Source organism: Musa acuminata, chromosome BXJ3-10 (genome assembly GCF_036884655.1).
Source record: "Musa acuminata AAA Group cultivar baxijiao chromosome BXJ3-10, Cavendish_Baxijiao_AAA, whole genome shotgun sequence".
NCBI lineage: Eukaryota > Viridiplantae > Streptophyta > Magnoliopsida > Zingiberales > Musaceae > Musa > Musa acuminata.
Window position 1 is genome coordinate 30,360,215 of NC_088358.1, and position 21,933 is coordinate 30,382,147.

General features: G+C 41.6%; 2 protein-coding genes, 1 long non-coding RNA gene and 1 pseudogene across 6 annotated transcripts; 1 reads left to right on the forward strand and 3 right to left on the reverse strand.

The window, feature by feature from the left end:
• Window positions 1-2,215: 2,215 nt before the first annotated feature.
• On the reverse strand, window positions 2,216-4,350 carry LOC135651000 (protein IQ-domain 26-like; annotated as a pseudogene).
• A 3,772-nt stretch (window positions 4,351-8,122) lies between these two features.
• On the reverse strand, window positions 8,123-13,337 carry LOC135651778 (elongation factor 2-like). Its single transcript, XM_065172198.1, has 3 exons — window positions 13,210-13,337; window positions 11,421-11,556; window positions 8,123-10,797 (listed from the first exon to the last, which is right to left on the reverse strand). Exons 2-3 carry the CDS (start codon window positions 11,509-11,511, stop codon window positions 8,357-8,359), a joined length of 2,532 nt encoding a protein of 843 aa, XP_065028270.1. The 5' UTR covers window positions 11,512-11,556; window positions 13,210-13,337; the 3' UTR covers window positions 8,123-8,356.
• Window positions 13,338-13,918: 581 nt separating this feature from the next.
• LOC135651871 (uncharacterized) lies at window positions 13,919-15,428 on the reverse strand. The gene is made up of 2 exons (XR_010501970.1): window positions 14,543-15,428; window positions 13,919-14,455 (listed from the first exon to the last, which is right to left on the reverse strand). It is a non-coding gene; the product is annotated as an uncharacterized LOC135651871 (long non-coding RNA).
• A 249-nt stretch (window positions 15,429-15,677) lies between these two features.
• LOC135585777 (NADP-dependent malic enzyme-like) lies at window positions 15,678-21,784 on the forward strand. 4 transcript variants are annotated; one of them, XM_065172426.1, is made up of 21 exons: window positions 15,678-15,957; window positions 16,037-16,133; window positions 16,555-16,766; window positions 17,097-17,217; window positions 17,305-17,379; window positions 17,516-17,667; window positions 17,743-17,848; window positions 17,934-17,999; window positions 18,173-18,268; window positions 18,359-18,430; window positions 18,535-18,618; window positions 18,743-18,841; window positions 19,277-19,324; window positions 19,428-19,481; window positions 19,593-19,691; window positions 20,160-20,249; window positions 20,344-20,421; window positions 20,506-20,580; window positions 20,702-20,792; window positions 21,200-21,328; window positions 21,410-21,784. In XM_065172426.1, the coding sequence occupies exons 1-21, from the start codon at window positions 15,932-15,934 to the stop codon at window positions 21,496-21,498; spliced, it is 1,959 nt and encodes a 652-aa protein (XP_065028498.1). In that variant the 5' UTR covers window positions 15,678-15,931; the 3' UTR covers window positions 21,499-21,784. The 4 variants fall into 4 exon arrangements, with proteins under 4 accessions (XP_065028498.1, XP_065028499.1, XP_065028501.1 ...); XM_065172427.1 differs by having other exon boundaries at window positions 15,720-16,133; window positions 16,268-16,766; XM_065172429.1 differs by lacking the exon at window positions 16,555-16,766 and having other exon boundaries at window positions 15,720-16,133.
• The last annotated feature ends 149 nt before the right edge of the window (window positions 21,785-21,933 follow it).

Consider the following 21,933-nt stretch of genomic DNA (forward strand, 5'->3'; position numbering starts at 1 on the left):
ATGGGCAGAGGCAAATCCCGAGGCCATGGTTTTGTGGAGGGGAAGGTATGCCCAAGCCTCGGAGACGACCTTGGTGGATCGGTCGTGTGATCCTTCTTTCTAGCTTTGCGAGATGCAGTGATTGGGACCGACTCTTTACTGTTTTTGGCCAGAGGGGATATATTCAAGAAAAAGAAAGAACATCTAATTAGTTTTAATTTGGTTAAAAAAAGATTATTAATTTGTACACAGACATGCCTCCATGGTAAATGTTCCCAAGTGGTGTGGTATGTCCATGTTATGTGAACGATGCTGGAGCATTCCCCACATCAGTCTCCTGGTCATGGAAAACGAAAAGATGATGTGATGATCTGATGTTTTAGCACCAGTATGAATGAAATCATTATTTTTTATCCTTGTTTTTCCATGGTTTTCTGCAAAAGTTGATGGTTTGCTCTTCCTATAGTACTTTTGGTCTCAGCAGAAGCTGATAGCCGCACAAGTCACTCTCTGAGTGGCCTAACTCATGGCACCACCTGAGCTCATAGGCCATTCTGAATTAGACACCTTGTTCTTGAACATTGACAACACACATGCAACTCTCACATGAAAACCGGTTCACAGAGAGGAAAGACAAGGAGCTTGATGGTGCCAAAGAAGTCCTAGCTTTTCTTCTGTGAATCGTCAGTTAACGTTTAGCATCGACAAGATGATCATCCTTATCTGTTGTTTCAACTCTTCCTCTGATTGTTACTGAACATTCTGCATGATTGAGGTGGTCATCATCCTCATCACTATTTGAGATGTTCCTCGGATGCTCACTGAACAACCAGCATACTTAAGGTGATAATCCTTATCCCGAGTTGCAATCACACGCAAAGACAAAAGGAAAAAAGGAAAAAAAGAAAAAGAATGATCAGATGCAAGGCAGCTAAGAAGCCTACAATAATTTCACTCGGAAACAATTTAGCTTTGCATTTTAGTGCCCATCTCATTGTAATTTCTATGACCCTCTTCTTTCTTGATATTGAAAACTCAGCTTTTCCATGTAGAGAACATAAGCAAAATTGGTCTCGTGTCTGGTTTTGAGTCCGAGTACTTCTTAACTAAGCAACCGAGTTGACTGCTTTATGCACATATGAATCTCTTATCATGTAAAATGCCCCAACCATCCTCTGCTTTACTAATATTTGAGCTGAGGTTTAAATTTTTCCAGAGAAACTTAAGAAAATATAATTATATATATATATATATATATATATATATATATATATATATATATACATACATACATACATATATATATATATATATATATATGTATGTATATATATATATATACATACATATATATATATATACATACATATATATATATATATACATACATATATATATACATACATATATATATACATACATATATATATATATACATACATATATATATATATACATACATATATATATACATACATATATATATACATACATATATATATATATATATATATATATACATACATATATATATATATATATATATATATATATACATACATATATATATATATATATATATATATATATATATATATATATATATTGATATGTTATCATTTCATATTAATTACATGTATTTATATATCTTTCATAAGTATTAAAGATTATTTTTATATTTTTTCAGATATTTTTATTAGCATATGTGATTGTTGATATGTTTTTATGTTACATTTATTTTTAGAATAATATACTATTTTGTAAGGAATCTTAGTCTCGGAAGAGGTAGACTTTTTTGTTACTTTTAATCCTACTAAGAATATTAAAATTTTTTTTATAAATTATAAATAATAAAATAATTTACTTTTAAAAGGAAAAGCAGTATTGATCTTCACAAATTATAAAGACTGATCGGAATGATATGTACAGATCAGTATTCGGCTGAGAGTCGGGAAAGCCCATTAGATCATACTCCGGAATGCCACTGTTCATGCAAAAACTTGAGGAGGATCGACACCTTCACCTGGTGCTCACTGGGACTGGGACTCATGACAAGAAGATTTTAATTCCCTAGATGGAACCAGAACTATTCGACGTCGAACTCCGTACCAGCTCGATCTCTCTGTCGCCAACTTCAAACTTGGCCAAGAAGACGATGATGATTACTGACTCGGTCGTGATGCCAGGTACTCCCCGATAGACGTTAGTTCATGGTAGGTAACTATCCATCCATCACTAAGAGAACCAATATGTTTCGTTTAGTAAATTATTAGATCCCAGTTGAAGAAAAAGGAGGTCGTCAGGTGTTAGCCTTGATGCAAAGAACATGGAACACGGTCCATGATAGAAGAAACACAAACAGGAAGAAGAGATGATCTCCATGTTCCTCCCTCTTATTCAGCGATTTATTGGTGCTTACTCCATTGCGTTACCTCCTCCTCTGCAAACGGACTTCCCGCTCTGCTTCCTGACAACCTGCCGGTCCTCCGCTCTATTCAAGTTGAAATCATCTCGAACTTGGAAGCAGGACTCGTGCATTCCAACACCAACTAAATTCGCTCCGCCCAGAGGTTGCCTCTTTATTGGTGCTTCGATGCACATCGAGGCCGCAGTCTTGCCTTGGATGACTGCGCGTTTGCGATATAGTTTGAGGAGCTCCATTGGTTCACATGTTGCCCGAGAACTCCCTCGGCATCCCACGCGCTCTTTGCTGGAGTCACGGCCATGTTGCCGGATGAGTTTGTGTGTCTGGGCGTGCCGTGTGCGGTGGCTGAGAGCCAGCATTTCTCGCCATTGATGCACCGGTCGTCCTCGAGCAAGTTCCCGCGGCCGGGAATGGAGATCCGTGCTGGAACTTGGTACACAATCGGAGAGGAGAACGCATGCAGTGGCAAGTCGTGCGCTGGATCCAAAGCAGAGGCACTGGTTCGACGAAAAGATCTCGACTTGATCGGTTGGCACGTATCGATCTCCACGATCTTTGGGCTCCCGTCGATGGTAGCACCAGCAAGACTTGTTGAGCTTCTCCGTCTTGAGAACCCTGATATGTGCTCGCTTCGAGTATCGCCGAACCGCTCCTGCGATCAACCAACAGAGAAATGGAAGCTGGGTCGAAGAACCATCAACCTCTGAATATCTTATTAGGATATGTAACGTACGAATGATCTGCGATGGCGGACTTCTGGTTGAGGATTTCCATCACCACGGGAAAGGCAGCCAGATCTTTGATGAGCTCGAACAGTGGCCTGAGCTCTTACCAGGGCTTGCATGCTGCGAAAAGTTGCGGCGGCTCGCTTACGAACGAGGAACCCTTTAACCAAAGCTTGTGTTTTCACCAATGCTCTCAGAGCTCGCAGTGCTTTCCTTGCCTTCAGAGAATACTACAGCTTCAGCGAAACCAACAAGAACAGGAGGACTTTTCCATACAAGGAATGAAGAATCAAAAGACCAAGTGTCGAGAAAACCAGAAAGATCATACAGAATTAAAACAGGACAAATGCTCGTCGTTCCCCTCTCGAAAACATCTATAATAATAATAAAATCATAAGTCTCAATTATTGAGGATCGATCATATGGATCTTTCGCCGCCATTACCGCCTCGAAGAAGACATCTACTGATGCAAAACATCGACCGAACCAACAAGGAAAGTTGAAGAAAGTAGAAGAAAAAAGCAAGCAAGCAACAGAGGAGCAAATGGGAGCTTGGTTACCAAGTGACCCCTGTATGCTGCTTGGATCTTCACTGCCGCCAGCCACTCCTCGGCGCAGCTTCCCCTTCTCTGGCCAGTGAGACGCACGGCCGCTACCGCTGCCTGCGCAGCTGCGACCGCCGCGTCGGCCGCAGCAGCCGTGGCCGTCGCCACGGCGATGGCATGCTTGCTCTGTTCCCTCTCGCTTACGGCGTAGAAGGACCTGAACCACGCTGCCTCCATGGCGGCCGCCGTGGATGCATTCTGCCCCAACACTGCGTCGCTGGAGTTCCTTGACTTCCAAAAGCTCCTCCTTTTCTTCTCCATCCTCTCCTCGCCGCCGTAACCGGAAGAGTCCTTCCGCTCCTGTTTCTCCTTGTTACCACCCCACAGCTTCCACAGCCACCGCGTTGCCCGACCCATATCCTGGTCACCTGAATCTAATCAATTCCTCGACGAAGCTTACAGCCTTCAGGTCCTACAAAGACAGAACAACAAGGGGGAATGGGGGCGTGAATGAAATGCTTAATGAAGTAGAGAAAGAAACAAAATTGACATGGTAAAAGTTCAGAAGCAGAGAAGATATAGAGACAAAAGGAACTGGAATTCGTGATGAAGAAAAGCAAGTGCGAAGAACGGAGAGGGAAGAGGTCAATAGGAATAGGAAGTGATAGGTGAATGATCTCAACACTATAACGAAGATAGAAGTGGATTAGAGTTTGGCCATTCATTTGTTATATGCAGCTGATTCAGAAGTAACAAAAGAAGGCGACGCAGGAAAAGAAACTGCCGACATTTCCAAATATCCTCAACCAAACGACAGGGAGAAATCAAAGAAGAAAAGAAACCATGTCAAACATTGGCGAAAGGCGGATTTTTCCTGCTCTCGTTTGTAACGCACCAACAGGACAAGAAGGCAGCGAGAGGGAGATGATCTCCACGCTCTCTATAAGCCTATACTACGTGACATACCCCAAAACCACGGCCGTCACACGATGAAGAAGGAAAGAGACGGGATACACACAGAACAAAGGGAACTGCCTGCAGACCTCGATAGTTCAAAAAGCTCACATCTTTATCCGACAAAACCTTCAAAAACCAATGCCGAACATCCCAACCTCACAATTACGTTTCCATGTTTTTGTGATATCTCATCTATGGAAGCTGGCGGTCTCGTCTATCAACCCTGAACTCTACATCGATCGCACATGCAGATACTCCCCCATTAACTTTTGCTTCGGTATACGCTGCTGCTACAGCTCGCAAGACCTCCGTCCGACGAATTCTTAGATGAACTCCATTAAAGAAGCAAAGAGATGGGCTCAGCCTTCTCTGCTGTGGCACACGGCGCCACGCCTTTGATTCACTGAGAAGAAAACAACACTAACGAAGCTTACTCTTTTCTCGCGGCTCGCTGGATCGATGCTTTCTCCACCACTGATGATTGCAGCCTGGCAGTACGACTTCATAATGGAGTCAATCGATCGGCGACATGAGAATGTTAACGAGCACAACAAGCAGACGGGTTTGCAGATTTGAAAAGCGAATCTTTTGGGTGAAAGTTGCCACGATTCGCTGTTCTTCAAGTCTCCTTAACTGAAATCCGACATTTACGGCGGATATTATACTTATAATATGCGTCTGCTTGAGCTGCGGCGTAAAATGGCTGGGTTACACGTGTCCTTTTTGCTACCTAATAGGCCCCGAAAGATCATTTATTTACAAACCAAACCGCTTAAGGCAAAGCTTAGCCGCAGGGGCGTATCGGAAATTTGAAGCGGATCGAATCGATGGATGACGTCACCAAGATTAAAAGTATATAATTATATGTATATATGAACCGAAAAAGAAGAGAAAAAAAACCTTACCATAATTAAGAGATCATAGCGCTAAAATACGAATCTTTTCGAAGTACTACACCACGTCTTAAGGTAACGGATGATTTTGACTGGATAGGAGTCGACGAATAATTCGCCCCGTTTTGCTCTTACTGCATGGATTTGAAATGAAAAAGGAAATATATTATCTGTTCGATAAAATAGCTGCTATAAACAGGTTGGTTATTATTATTATTATTATTATTATTATTATTCGAAGTCAGGTATGTGAGATCTGTATCACCAGGAGGCCCTCTCGACTCATCAACAGTGTTTCCGCTGCCGCACACTGTGCGCCTGTTCATTGCGACCATAACTGCAGCATTCGTGCACCTTCAAGAAGCTTCAGTAGGTGGCCACACAGACGTGCATACGGAGAAGTCTCAAGATCTAGATTATGGACGTAAGCCGGACATGGTTTGTCGTAAATCAACAAATAAGGAGATCTCTCGGAGTTGCTACTGATGCATGCGACGGCTGGCCAAACATTCCGGCTGGTGTTTCAGCTCCACTTATCGACGTGCATGTGTTAGAGTTCCCATCGTAGAAGGAATACTGAACTCTCTCGGACTGATCATACAAGTTCCACGACCATCATAAGCTATCACGGTTTGTGTCGATGCTGCATTCATTTGCTGGGTTGAGATGACCCATCAGAGCAAACGGCACTGGCGAAGATGGACATGCCATGCGCAGCAAGCTATGCCAACGCAGCGGAGCAGGAGGAGGAGGAGGAGAAGGAAGATGTCCTATCATCCATTGGTGCCTCCGCCAGCTTCAATACCACCATTGATTTGGAGGTGAGTCGTTTACTGATGCAAACAATTACCATCTTGTATTACTGGCACATTCACCCAGCAATTAATAGCAGTGCAGCTTCCATGGTGATCCAGATACACAATATGCACTGCTCAGGAGGATTCGGGTCAACCAAGTGAAGCTGATAGATATGCATTTGTCTTGTTTATTTGGTCGATTGATTGTGCCAACTTCCATGTCACCCAAACAAGTCAAAATTGTGTACCGAAGTGCGCCTTGATTGATCATGGCAACAAGTGCCAGCCCTACAAGGCTTGCAATAATAAGCATCATAATATATATCTGTGCAGTGGGAAAAAGAGTCTCACCAGTGTACGCCACTCCTCATTAAAAGGAGAGGGAGTAGAAACAAGAACGAGAGAACACAATAAATAGACAAGCCGGACTCTTTTCCCACGTCGTCTCCAAAACTGCCACCTTCCCGTCTTCCCTCTTCGCATTCCCCTGCACGAATGGCGACGGCAGCCTCCGGCCTCCGCCCGATGCGCCGGAGGCTGCTGCCACTGTCTCTAACAGCAGATGATCTCTGATCCCATGGAAGGGTCCCCTTCTTCGTCGTCGTAAAGGCTCTCATCTCTATATATACATGGCACGCAGGGTTGAAGCCAGGCAAACAACGCAATAATTCTTTGCGGAAGTCTTAGACACTTGCAACTCTATTTTCTTCTCTGTCGCCCATCTCATGCTTCGTTTTCGAAAGATTATTCTCGATGATGTATTGATTTTCTGGTTAAGATATTTGAGTATTTGGTTGGTAATTTCAATATGATGCTATGTGGGTTTGGCTGATGCGAGTGTGTGGCCGTTGTTCGATTGGAAATAAGAAATATTTCGTTTAGTATATTTGGTTGTAGGAGTCTGATTTGTGTTCTTTTGGAAATTAGGAGTCATTTTTATCTATCATTTGTATTTTTTAAGATTTAAATCATATGCATAAGTATGATTGGTGCTATCCAATGTTGGTCTTCCATGACTATTTTTCTTGTATTACTACTGATCAAATGGATTTTTCGAACTGGAGTTTCAGCATTCCCAACATTTAGCCTCGGATGTACTAATATATAGTCTCTTCTGTAAGCTTTGATTCCTTCACGTTCATGACTGCTCTCTGCCATTATCCCTCCCTCCAAGAGAGAAAGAACAAGACCCACCAAGGTCCGTCGTATCGTACCGTACCGACGTTTCGACCCAGGCTCGATACCGTACTGAGCGGTACACTCAGGATGTACCGAGCGGTACACTCAGGGTACCGAATACTATAGTATTGCTATAGTGTTACAATGCACTGCTACATTACTCGATACGATACAGGATGATCCGCGTACCGTTGATCTATCGGACCGGTACGTACCGCCCGTACCGGACGATACGGCAGACCTTGCTAGAAGTCAGTTTCCCATGGTGAGCTCCAGCTTCATTTTGTAGGTTCAAGGAAACATCTGAGAGTGAAAGCATACGAGTGAAGTGAATGTTCCCATCACGAAATGACCATAATAGAATATGGTACATATATATAGAAAAAACTGCTCACAATTTCAACGAATCGATTCTTTTTTTTTTTTGTATGATACGACATAAAAACTGTAATGCAAACCCTTAATAAATGACAATAGAAAAATCTCGCTTATAAATACAAATGAATACGGTGCACAAAATAAAATGAACATAATACCGAAAACCCATCCAGCAGAGAAGGCCGACATTAGATATAGAACATGTGCAGGTAACAAAGCGCTCACATCGTCAGTTAAAACATAATTAGGAGACAAAAACTCAACCTAAATATTTATTGCAAACAATGTCTTAAAAAGCACAAACGTGACAATATGTTAAGCATCTAAAACACATAAGTGCAAGACTTTAAATAGATAAAAAGTTCTAAAGTAACCACAAGAAAAATGGGATGCAGGCTGGAAAGTCCTGCAGAGAGGTCCCAAGGCAACTGATGCAACAACAAAGAGCAACCTGACATTTTCTTAATACTAGGACACCTTAAAGCTTGTCTTCAAATTCAGAGAGAGGGGTCATCTGTTCCTTGAGGCCCTTGCGCTTTCTGATATCACTCACAAGCTGCCCTGCCTGAGAACCTGGCTCCAACGGGTCAGACGACATCATGTCCCAGTGATCAAAAACACACTGAGGGAATGCCTGCCCCGATGTTGCCGCCCTCAGAGTGCTTGAGAAACCAAAAGACTCGATAACCGGAAGATATGCCTTGATGTTGTACAGGGGAGTTCCTGGCCTCTGCATCTCCTCAAAGACATGGCCTCTCTTCTGGTTGAGGACACCATAGATGCCACCCAGTGCCTGCTCTGGAGCCTGGATCTCGACCAAGTACACTGGTTCAAGGAGTCTTGGCTTAGCTGTCAATTGAGCTGCATATATGACCCTCCTGGCTGTTGGAATAATCTGTCCACCACCTCTGTGAATAGCATCAGCATGCAGGACAACATCACACACCTCAAAACATATAGCACGCATGTTTTCCTCAGCCACTGCTCCTTCCTTTGAAGCCCACTGGAAACCAGCCACAACAGAATCCTTGATCTCATTAAGATACTGAACTCCCTTGCACATATCAACCACCATGTTTGGACCTGTCGTCTCGGGCCCAAAGCACCAGATCTTCTTGGCAAGATCCTTGTCCCACCCAAACTCTTCAGAGAGAATCTTCGAACGAGCTTTGGGATCATCCCTTGGGCCAATACGTCCATCATCAATCGCCTCAGCAAGTCCTTCTTCCATGGGCCGTGCTTCCATGTAAAGCCTATTATGCTTGTTTGGAGACTTGCTCATGACAGTCCTACATGATTTCTCCAACACAGTTTCACGGAAAGAAACCACAGGATCAGAGACTATAATCTCTGCTCCTCCCATGAAATCTTCCTGCAAATCTTTCAAGCATATTTCAAGGTGTAGTTCACCTGCACCAGCAACAATGTGCTCACCAGATTCCTCTATTGTACACACCACCATGGGATCTGATTTTGCTAATCGTTTCAAGCCTTCTACAAGTTTTGGAAGATCAGAAGCAACCTTGCATTGCACAGCGACACGAACAACAGGAGACACTGAAAACTTCATCGCTCTAATAGGATGGGCATCTGTTTCTTTCTCATTAGTTAACGTTGCATTCTTGGTAATAAACTGGTCTAAACCAACCATAGCAACCGTATTTCCACAAGGCACATCCTCCACAGACTCTTGTTTCTTACCCATCCAAATAACAGTTCTCTGCACACTCTTGACATACAAATCCTTCTTTTGGCCAGGGACATAGTTTGGCCCCATAATTCGAACCTTCAAACCTGTGGAAACCTTACCAGAGAAAACTCGACCAAATGCAAAAAACCTACCCTTGTCAGAAGCTGGAATCATTTTTGACACATACAACATAAGGGGGCCCTCCGGATCACAATTTCTAATGGCATTTGCATAAATATCATCAAGAGGACCTTCATACAGGTTCTCCACACGATACTTCTGCGCCTTGGCAGGAGATGGAAGGTGGAAGATCATCATCTCAAGAAGGGCACTGCTAGCAGGCAACCAAGTCTGCATAACCCTTTTCATCAAAGCTTTCCCAATCAGCTCCTTCTCATCAGATTTCATGGTCACACCAAGTTTCTGGAGCATGGGCCACAACTTGTCCTTTTGGTCATTCATACATGTGCTTATGATCTGCCTTATTGGTTCATAACAAAACTGGACAAAGCCACGTTTGCAAGTTGGCGAACCAGTACTCTTGGTAGTCCATTTCTTTGTAGCAGGGTCGAAGTAATTCTCACCCCACAGCCTCTCCATCATCTTTGCCTCATCAACTCCAAATTTAGCAGCATACATCTTAGCAAAGTTGGTCAATGTGAAAGCCCAACCATGCAAACCAGCAGAAAAGGCAACAGTTCCTTTCTCCGGGTAAACTTGAACATCTCCAAGAAGGACATCCTCATAAGTAGCCATGATCACATTTGCATTCTCAATGACTCTCTGAAAAGTCTGATATGCCTCTTCTCCATCAACTTGAAGCTCCAGAAAGCAGCGGTCCATCTTATTAACAGTCAAGACAGGCCTGATTCTTTCTCCCAAGGCTTGTCGAAGGACTGTTTCGGTCTGCACACATACACCCTCGACACAGTCAACAACAACCAAAGCACCATCAGTAATACGTAAAGCAGCTGTGACCTCAGACGAAAAATCCACATGCCCAGGTGAGTCAATCAGATTAATTAGGTATTCATTCCCAACCCTTTCACCTTTGTAGTTCTTCAAAGATTCATCAGTCATCTCATAATAAAGGGAAATCCCAGTGGATTTAATAGTGATACCACGTTCGGCTTCATCTTGTCGGGTGTCTGTCATCCTAACATCTCCTGCAACTTCCTGTGCAATAATGCCAGCAGCTGCCACTAGAGAATCTGTCAGAGTAGACTTCCCTGCAAATCCATAGAATTAGTTTAAATGCATTTCATTGGACTCCGCAAAGCAAGAAAATTACAAGGACATGTTATTAAATGCAACATGCATATCATGCAATAGTGCTGTCAATAGGATAAAATCAAAGTCACCTAAACTATAATGAAGAGAATGAATGGCTTAATTAATGAAGAGAATGAATGGCTTAATTAGGATCTAAGTAAATGATAAAAACAGGTTTTGTGTTTCTTTATGAAGTACAAAGATAACATATACTGTAGCTGTGGAATTATATTATGAACTATGTAAACTAAGATCATAGAATTCAGAAGAATCATTCACTGACAGAACTAATTGCTGCCTAAAACCATGTTGCAGAAGAGTATTCCAAATTCCAATGCTCGGATAGGATATTCAAATCAATGATCAATAAATAAAAAAATTATGAATACCATATCAAAGTTCATGTTCTCGAAAATCAAAGCACCACAGCATTTCAATGACATTGGCATGCATGCATAAATGAACTATCATCATAAGTAAATAAACCAATGGCTCAGTGGAGATTGCTCTCCATGTAAGGAAAAGCTAGAGAAGTAAATAATAAAGGAAGTTGATGACATAAACAAAAAAAAGTCTCCACCATGATCCACATGTGCAATGACAGACATATTTCGGATGTTATGCTTCAGGTCCATAATCTTGCGGAGCTCTTCCGCCGTGAACTTCACCATCCTGACTGCTCTTAAAGATCAGGCAATAACTATTCTGGTTCGGACCTGCAGAAGCAATCATATTAATTACAAAACACCAATAACACCATTCCAGCATAATGTAAAAAGCACAACAATAAGTTGCTCCCACACGGACAGCTACCTTGTGCAGTAATAAGGGCTAAAGCAGCAATACAAATTAATATCAAACACTGCTTGATGATCATGCATGCACGCCAACAAGGCTGGATACATATTCTTCAGGTATAAATTGGAGATGATACAAGTTGTAACATCAGAAATCATTGTGTATTGCAATTGCACCCAAAAATATACAACTTATTATTACAATATTTGAATAGGGCAGTCATTATAATGAGACACAACTCTCTGTAGTCGAGCATCAAGCAATACATACACACTGCAACTAAACATAACTTTTGCAACATGAGTGCATAAAAACACATCAACAATTAACATGAGAATCCTAATAAAGTAATAAATATTAAGATATAAATTGTCCCCGAACATATATTTCTTGTGATTAATCTTCAATAATTGACTCAGATGTCTCCTAAAATATGGCTTATGGTAACTTTCATTGAATACTAACCTTTTTTTGGATCTTAACCAATATATTAACATTCAAGGCAATAAAAACATTATAAGCAAGCCAATATTTATGACGCACTCAATCATTTAGTTACAAAATTAAAGAGGTTTATTAAAGAAAACGTTCATTTAATGCAACCCTTATTGAGCTCTAGACCAACATATTAACGTGCAGCACTATAATAACATGAAACAAAGGCAATATTTATAATGCACTCAATCACGATGGTACAGAATTACAGAGATCTAATAAAGTACACTTTGAGATTTTAAATAGAGAACAAGGAATCAAGACATTAAAATAAGGACTGGGCAAGCAACTTGTCTAGTGAAGGTTCCTTATATGGGTCAGTAGGTCTTATAAATGAAGCTACTAAACTTATATTGTCAGTATTGGCACAAGTCATCATGGTATAACAATTAAAACACATCACGCATTTATGTGACTAAAGCTTAGAACTCTACAAACTACAGCTAAAAATAGAAAGACTTATTCTAGAAATAACTAGCAATTTAGTTGATCTTGCAGACAAAGCAAACAAGCAACGAACATGGGAGATCTGAACAGATCTGGAACCACAATACTCTTTCCAAAGAGCTTATGCCTATTCCAATCCCTAAATCCAACCGTTCCGAACAAAGTATTCTTACTAAAATTATTTAAAAGGACAAAAATCCAGTGAAATCGCTCAGACTTCTTCCTTCCTCTCTAGATCTCATTCTTCGCCCCTCTACACATCACATATCGTGTATCTGATAACGATCAGCAATATTTCGACCGTGTAAACTCACGACATGACAAAAAGCAACTAAGATAAACGCTATACGAAATTTAGAAGACACTTAATAGATCAGAACATGAAATCAGATCAACAATTCAAATATACAGAATCATGGACCTCAGAAACCATCTTTCGAGTCGATAGAACTATATCGGATAACAAGAACGAAAGATCCAGCACGAAACCATCTTTCGAGTCGACAGAACTAGATCGAACAACAAGAACGAAATATACAGCAACAAACCGCATGGAAGACGATGAATTAAAACCTAGACAACGAAGAAATCTAGAGGACACAGACGGAGCCGGAGGCAAAGGTCTTTACCTCCGGATGAGAGAAGCACGGCGGCAAGCGATGCTCCTGAAACCCTAATCCTCTCTCCATTTATATAGAAGAAGACGCGTGGCTATGTGGGATTAATCACGCCGTCAACGATATAAAACGTGCCCTCAATAATGAGCGAACGGCTGTGATCGAAGAATTTTACGCTATGATGTAATTATGGCGGTAAATACGACGGGCCCATTCGGGCCTCGATCCAAGATATTTTGGTTATATATGCTAAATTTACTAAAACGGTGTCTATCGTTGTCCAAAATTGGGTTCGGGGCACGGCATATTCTGTGCTTCCGCCAAGATGCTCATTCTCTACAAATGGGCTTTCACACGGCCCACCAATCACTTGGGTCAGGCTCGGGTGGCGTCGAATAGCCATTAAATTGGATCCAATAAATTTTAATTTAGCCCAGATATTTAACCACAATATATTCTTTTTATTCATATATATATATATATATATATATATATATGATACATCTTGTTATTGAACAAAATGGAAATGATAGTGAAATATCTCATGTCAGATTATGTCGAAAGAGAAGTCATGAAATTAGTCCATACTTACGCATATCAAATAAACTAGTTTGTAGAGTACCTGAAGTCATGTCAGATTATGCCAAAGAGAGCTTCTCATAGCTATCATAAGCTTTAGGGTCTATTTTTCTTCCTACTGGAATGCCGTTCATGTTAATCGTCACAAACGAGCTCTTCTTGTCATTCTCAAGCTTTTTAAGCCTCTGAGCTCCCACCGGGAGATTCAGCAGAGGCTTTGACAACACCAGCAAGATTCTTTCTGAAAGATCGGATAGGAGGCCAGCCAACAGCAGGCGCAGAGGCAGCTCTGCTTTCATAAACACAAGTAATGAGAGTTCAAGAACCTCCAGAAGGACAGCGAGGAACATAATTGTTCCTCTTAACATCAAGAACTTCCTAACATTACACGTTGAGCCAGCATAATTGTTCCTCTGACATCTTTGAGTACATAGAACAAGACAGACGAACATAAATTCTCTTCACAATCTACGAGTTCAGCATGGATTGCAGGAGGACTATTACGACCACTACCTTGACTGGGAGCCGCTGCTGCTACGGCTGCATGAAGCTCGCAGCCCACAGCCGTTCTCCTCGAGGCTCTGCCGCTCAGCGCTCCCACCTGTCCTCTGTACGCAGTCCTATCCTTTTGCCTGCAACTGGAGGAACCCAAATTGCTGCTGTTGCTGTTGCTGGAAAGCTGAAATAAGCGACAGATTGATGGTGAAGAAGGTACGTATTATGGAAAGCTCCGGATGAAAGAAACAAAAAATAGAACAGGCATAACTCGTTTTATCTGTTTGTGTTCCATCTGTTTTCGACTCATCGGCACCCGAGAACCCTTTTTTGGATCCAGAGGAACCATTAACGTTGGTGGTTTCAGGAGCCTTAGGGATGTGCCGAAGAGACAGGGCAGACTCAGCACGGTGTTCTCTCTTCTCCTGCGCTGCTGACCAATCTTCTTCTCCTGGGAGTCAAACCTTAAGTTCCAGATTTCTCTCCTCCGTAGTTTCGTAGTTACTTTTCCCACTGCTACTTTCCTGAACGCTCCATTGATCGAGCAACTGAGGCCGACCTTTGCATCCTCTAGATTCCTCCGCCATGTCTTGAACGGGAAGGGAAGTTAAAGGAGAAAAACGCGACCTGTAGTAGCTCAGCTTTGGTTCAAAGTAGAAGAACAAGATGGCATCTTTCTCCTCGTGCACCCTCCAAAGAGGAAGGAAGAACACGCAATTCAGCAATAATACTACAGCAAAATATCCAGAAAGACCGCAAACGCTACTGAAGCAGCAAGAATTCTGAGAAAGTCTTCAGCTTCAAGAGAGGGGCAGGAGCCTTCTCAAACAACGACTTGATGCAAGAGAGACCCTCCAAAACGACAAAAAAAAGGGCACCGAACCAAAGCAGGGACAAGTATCGTTCTTTTGCTTTCCCACAAACCAAAGCTTGCTCAATCTTGATCTCACATGTGGAACCACCGCTAGTGACCATCAGAATCCTCAAGATGAGATGCCAGTGACAGGGGAGAGAAGAAAGGCCTTCTACTTTTCGATCTCTCTGCTTAGGACTGTGTTCACCGTGGACTCCTTCCCCTCCACAGAGTTTGTGATCAGAAAGGGAATGAGAACACAGGAACCGCATGGTATCCATGGCTGAAACAAGGCCGGAAAAGGGGAAGGAGAGTCGCTCGCGCAAAGCGTCAAACATCGGGAGAAAGGCGTGCTCAGATGACAACAGCACGCTTGTCAAAGCTCAAGATAGAAAGCGTCGTCTTGCAAACGCACTCTCCCGCCCTCCATCTCTCTTACCTCTGCCTCTGGCCCCGTGATTGGGTTGGCAAATGTTGCTTGGTTGGCCCACTTGTCTAGATTTACTGCTTGGATTTAGATGCCTTTGAATCAAATCTATTAGGATGCAATTCGTGGAAACCACATTCATCATTAGGATGCAATTCGTGGGAGCCCATGGATACATCTTCTTCCTGCTCGATGAGAACAGCTGAAACGTAGGGATTTGGTTGCTGCAAACGAGTCAAAAGCAGGCGTTCGTTCGATCCCATCGTTTCTCCCTTTCCCACCTAACGAAAATTGTGCGTGCCATGGCCTTCTGACGTCCAAATTCTTCGCTTGAGGAAGAGAAAGCTGTTCATCTATGTCTCCTCCCTTTATTCGGTCTCATGCAACCAAGCAACGACTTCTTTTGGTACAACGTCATTTTTAATTGGCTTATGAGCCAGTCCCCAAGGAGCACCGTGTCTTCACCTCCTAATTCCGCTCTACAGGGGAGGAGAAAGGCTTGGGAACGAAGCAGTCCACCGTCCTACTCTCTGCTTCGCCATGCTCTCCCTCTTCGTCAACAGCAGCAGCTTCAACGTTCTGGTACAAATCCTTCCTTTCCTGCCGCCGCCACACCAGCCCCCTCTCTAGAATCAAGAAACAAGAAAAAGAACTCTCCTTTTAAATTTTTTCTGTGATTTGGTTCACACTGGTTTGACATGCCACTGGTTTCATAGCTGCCTGCACCTTCGCGTGTGACCGCGTGGGTCTCCTCGATCGGCCGCCTTCGATGCGTAGATTAGACCATCACAAATTAGACTCATAGTTTTATCATCAACGTTGACCCCCGCGAACCTTTCCTTGCTCACATATTCCTACGAATAGTTTAGCCCCAAAACCATCTTCCCTTTGCGATGGTTGGGCATAAAAGGGCCGGTTGAGGAGGTATTCGTTGCGTTGCTTCACAAGAACGAGTGTCTGTATCTATCACTAGCTTTACTGCCGCGGGTTGTGCTGGTCGCAGAGGAGAGCGGCAGCGGTGCAGTTCGGAGGGAGTAGAAGGGTGGTTATAGCGAGAGGAGGAAGAGAGGGGAGGGCGGTGATGGAGAACGCGCGCCAGGTGGAGGAGTACATGGACCCCACGGCGACGGTGGGCGGTGGAGCCGAGGACGCCTACGGCGAGGATCGCGCTACCGAGGAGCAGCTCGTCACTCCCTGGACCTTCTCCGTCGCTAGGTCCAATTTCGTCGCCTTTTCATCTCTGCCTTCCTTTCCTGCTCGTAGAACGACATTTTTTCTTGTTTTTTCCCTTAAAAATGTCAACTTTTTTACATCATTTCTGATCACCTTGTGTTTTTCGATCAGATCCCTATCGCGTTCATTCATATTGCACAATGATTAATTGACATTCTATGAACAACTTGTACTTTGGAGATAAGTCCATGGTTGATTATAACTTGCAAAGGGGAATCACATCTCCTCTGGCTAAGTCCTTTCAACTCACCTCTCACAAGCAAAATGTGCATTTTCTTCTTCTTTTTGTGATAAACTTTCCTTGATCCTCAGTGGGTATAGTCTACTAAGAGATCCACACCACAACAAAGGGCTTGCCTTTACTGAAATTGAGAGAGATGCTCACTACTTGCGAGGCCTATTGCCTCCAGTTGTCCTAACTCAAGAGCTGCAGGTTAGTATTCATTTCTAATCTGAAGTATTCTGGTCACTCTGTGGTGAGCTCATTCTGTGTCTTGTTATGCTTATCGCCATTCCTCAGGAGAAAAAGCTGCTGCACAATCTTCGCAAATATGAAGTTCCCCTGCAGCGTTACATGTCAATGATGGACCTGCAGGTAAACTGTCTTACTATCTTTTCCTCATTTTTTTCATTCTCACGATTTTCTCATAGTTTTTATCTTTGGATTTCAGAGCTTTGAGTAACGTACGTAACAATCATTGCATTAACATTTATACTTCATTGATCTTCAGGAGAGGAACGAGAGGCTTTTCTACAAGCTTCTGATTGACAATGTTGAGGAATTACTTCCGGTTGTATACACACCAACAGTTGGCGAGGCCTGCCAAAAGTATGGGAGCATCTTTCGGCGTCCACAGGGTCTATATATCAGTCTGAAAGAGAAGTATGTTATTTGGTTTGTTGCATTATCTACTATTATTATTTACTATATAAACTCAAGGATTATCATCTTTGCCAGAGGGAAAATTCTTGAGGTGCTAAAGAACTGGCCTGAGAAGACCATTCAAGTTATCGTGGTCACTGATGGTGAGCGCATTTTGGGTCTAGGAGACCTTGGGTGTCAGGTAAAACTGTTATAAATGTTTGAGCACAATTAAGTGTGTTATATCTGTCTCATGATTGATAACAGTTAATTGTCATTTGGCTTAGGGAATGGGAATTCCTGTTGGCAAACTTGCTCTTTATACAGCCCTTGGAGGACTCCGTCCATCTGCAGTAAGCACTTTTTACTAATGATGCTGTGCACATATATTGTCTTTCTAGGATCTAGGCTTGCGTCCTTTTTGTTTTCAAATTTGATGATATAATTAATTAGTGCTTCTATCTTTCGTGCTGCTACTTCCTTTTAGTTGTAAGGGTTGTCTAAACAGCTATTAATTTGCTTACAGTGCTTACCCATAACAATTGATGTGGGCACAAACAATGAGCAATTGCTGAATGATGACTTTTATATTGGTCTAAGACAAAAACGAGCTAGAGGCCAGGTACTTTTTATCTATTGGAAATTGTACAGAAAGCTTTTACAGACTACTTACTGCTTAATGCTGACCTTTATCACGCATGTGCTGTGTTAGGAATATGAGGATCTTCTCCATGAGTTCATGTGTGCTGTCAAGCAACAATATGGTGAGAAAGTCCTAATTCAGGTCTGTGAACATGTGGAAATCTATTGGTGATAGACATGAATTGAAAATCCCCTGTTATTTAATATTTAAAGTTATATCATAGTTCTATTTTCATTTGGTTCCAGTTCGAAGACTTTGCCAATCATCATGCATTCGATTTGCTTGCAAAATATAGCAAGACACATCTTGTCTTTAATGATGACATCCAGGTAAATTAATTGATGCTTTTCCTGTGCAGCTTATGCATCAATTGTTTTTGTCTAGTCTATTATTTGCATCTAACTTAGTTGCAACGTGTTGATTCTTTAAGTTAATAATTTGTAATAACTGCAGGGAACAGCTTCCGTGGTCCTTGCTGGACTTGTTGCTGCACTGAAGTTGGTTGGAGGGACCTTAGCGGACCATACTTACTTGTTCCTTGGTGCTGGTGAGGTAATTACCTAGTGATTTTCTACTATTTCATTGGTCTCGTGCCTACTGCTCAAATCACAAACTTGATTCATTATATCTCATCAATGGATCTGTGAGAAAAGCACCATGCTTGTTTTATTTTTCAGAGGACGAGTGCAGACAAACTTTTTGCTAATACATTCATATAAAACTAGATCCATGTTGTTAATTAATCCTCTAGATCAATTATATACAAACAGATGGTTTAGACTGACAAGGGTTTCAATCTTTGGTGAAACAAAGCCAACTTAAGATGCATTCATATGGTAAATGTGATTATCGATATAGAGATCGATGCGGAAGTATTTGGTTCTTGCAAGTTGAAGGTCTTTTGATACACTTTATATCAACTTGCTCTATATCATTTTTTCCTCCAGACTCTGAGCCACTTTCCAACATCAAATATGGTATTGACAGGCTGGCACTGGTATTGCTGAGCTCATTGCTCTTGAGATGTCAAGACAGGTACACATATTCAGATTCAACGTCTTTACTTTCTTTCTGCTGTTGAGACTAACTATCATCCTTTTCTCACAACATTGGTTTTCTTTTTCTGCAAGTATCTCAGATGGGTACCCCAATCGAAAATAATCGTGAAAAGATTTGGCTTGTTGACTCAAAGGTAGGGAAGTGCATGAGTAGATCTCTTGCTGTTTTATACTGATAGTAGTTTGTGGTATTTTATTTGTTATCATACATCCTTGTGAACTTGCTGTGCTCCTTAAATGTACAGGGATTGATTGTTAGTTCCCGGATGGAATCTCTACAACACTTCAAGAAACCTTGGGCACATGACCATGAACCTGTTAACAACCTTTTAGATGCTGTGAAGGTGTGAAACTTCTCAAGATTGATTTTGTAATTCAACCCTTTCATCTGTAAAGCCTGCAATCATTTGTTTGCTTCTTTTTTTTCATTAGTGGTAGTAGTCCATTCTTATGCAGGATATTAGAATCGTAACCTACAAATAGTTGGGGGGTTAATCTCTTTTGGAGTCTATTAGATTTGGGATAATTGAGTTCTAACTGGATATTATAATAGATCTACTTTTTTCACTTGTATGATTGCTAATCCTCATTGTTGGTACATATATTTAGGTTCCTATTTGAGTCAAAATCACTTGCCGATAGAGGAAGTTGCTGTGTTTTCTTTTTTCTTTTATGAAGAATCAATTTTCCTATATGTCACAAATGACCTCTTTTTTTTATATGTTGTCATTCTCGCTTTCCCTCTTTGCTGAATAAATTTTATTTCTGCCAATTGAATGTTAATTAAGTGAATGTTTTTTGGTTTCTCCTAGGCCATCAAGCCAACTGTGTTGATAGGAACCTCTGGAGTAGGGAAGACTTTTACACAAGATGTAGTTGAGGCCATGGCTTCATTTAATGAGGTACATCATGTTCTCCATATCTCCATTTCTTAGGTTGTTCTACTCGTTGCGTTCAAGGATGAAAACTAACACTACTTACATTGCAAAAATGCAGAAACCTGTCATTCTTGCTCTGTCAAATCCCACAACACAATCAGAATGTACTGCCGAGGAAACATATACTTGGAGTAAGGTGAGAACCTGTTTGCCATGTGCTCGCTCAACCCGTAATCGTTTTATCATATCTGTAAGTTCTATAATTATCTTTAATTTGTAGGGTTGTGCAATTTTTGCGAGCGGGAGCCCATTTGATCCTGTTGAATATGAGGGGAAGATTTTTGTACCTGGCCAGGTCTTGAACTTGGTCCTCCCCTATCATCAAGAATTTGACATGACTCTTAGCGAGAACTGAACTGATTGATGATGGGTTTACAAAAGCATGCGATAACTGAACTCATTTTGTACATTTTCAGGCAAATAATGCTTACATATTTCCTGGTTTCGGTCTTGGCTTGGTGATATCTGGTGCCATACGTGTGCACGATGAAATGCTTCTTGCAGCCTGTAAGTAGAAGTTAAATGTAGCTTCTGCATCTATCCAGGAATTGCTTGTAGCTTTATATAATAGATTTTCATGTGTCAGTTGGCAAAATTGCAAAGCATATAAGCATCAGCCAAATACCATTCTGAAAGACTGAATGATGTTATTAGAAGTATATATACTGTTGCAGCATGACGTAGATGGTCTCAACATGGTTGGGACCAGAAATTACTTGGTTACTGTTCTTTTGTTCCAGATTGCATTTATTTAGGTATGAATTAAATGTTCATCATGTAGCAAGTTCAATTAACTATTCTAAAAATTATTACAAACATAAAAGGATAAAAAAATGTTCTCTACTCCGTTCTTTTTTAAATTGTTCACTACGCAATTGCTTTAGTTTGAGGGTTTACATTGGTGTTTGGAACAGCGGAAGCTTTAGCCCAGCAAGTGACACAAGAGAATTTTGACAAAGGACTGATCTATCCTCCCTTCAAAAATATCCGAAAGATATCTGCGCATATTGCCGCTAATGTGGCTGCAAAAGTATATGAACTTGGTTCGTTCTCTGATCGTCAATGCCATAATATTATATCATGCTTCCTTGTTCAATCAATTTACGACCTTTCTGTTTTTGTAGGTTTGGCTACTCGTCTTCCTCGCCCGGACAACCTGGTGAAATATGCAGAGAGTTGCATGTACACCCCGGCATATCGCAATTACCGTTGAATAGGCAAAACAGAATCTATCAATTTTGTAGCAGTCGCATGGTCATTACACATTTGAAAACTATTGTTCCTTCTATGATTGTTGTCTCAAAAGTGGTTTTAGTTCCCGGGCTATCGACAATAAATTAGTAGTTTAGGTGGATGGAAATAAATGTTGCCATGGAAGCAACGTAATCTGCACTCATTGTTCTTTCTTATATAGAAGCTTCACATCTGTGTTATGTTACTTATCTTGTGTGTGTTGATAGACTGAATATTGGCACAGAGTGATCGACCCATTATTTTTCTTTTTTGTTGTTCTAAATATATGTCACCTTATTCTTTTCTTTTTATTGTTCTAATGTTCTTTAGTCATCCTTTGAACCAATGGACATGAGGGACTGATAACAACTGCATCTGCTGGATCTCAGCTCCAAGTAACAAGACAAAGCATTAC

Excerpts from the sequence above, each read along its gene's own strand:
- LOC135585777 (XM_065172426.1), top strand. The coding sequence starts at position 15,932 with ATGCAACCAAGCAACGACTTCTTTTG. Across the intron at positions 17,380-17,515 it reads TGTCAATGATGGACCTGCAG|GAGAGGAACGAGAGGCTTTT; the intron begins GTAAACTGTCTT and ends ATTGATCTTCAG. Across the intron at positions 18,269-18,358 it reads AAAAACGAGCTAGAGGCCAG|GAATATGAGGATCTTCTCCA; the intron begins GTACTTTTTATC and ends GTGCTGTGTTAG.
- LOC135651778 (XM_065172198.1), bottom strand. The coding sequence starts at position 11,511 with ATGGTGAAGTTCACGGCGGAAGAGCTCCGCAAGATTATGGACCTGAAG. Across the intron at positions 10,798-11,420 it reads CATTGCACATGTGGATCATG|GGAAGTCTACTCTGACAGAT; the intron begins GTGGAGACTTTT and ends ATGGATTTGCAG.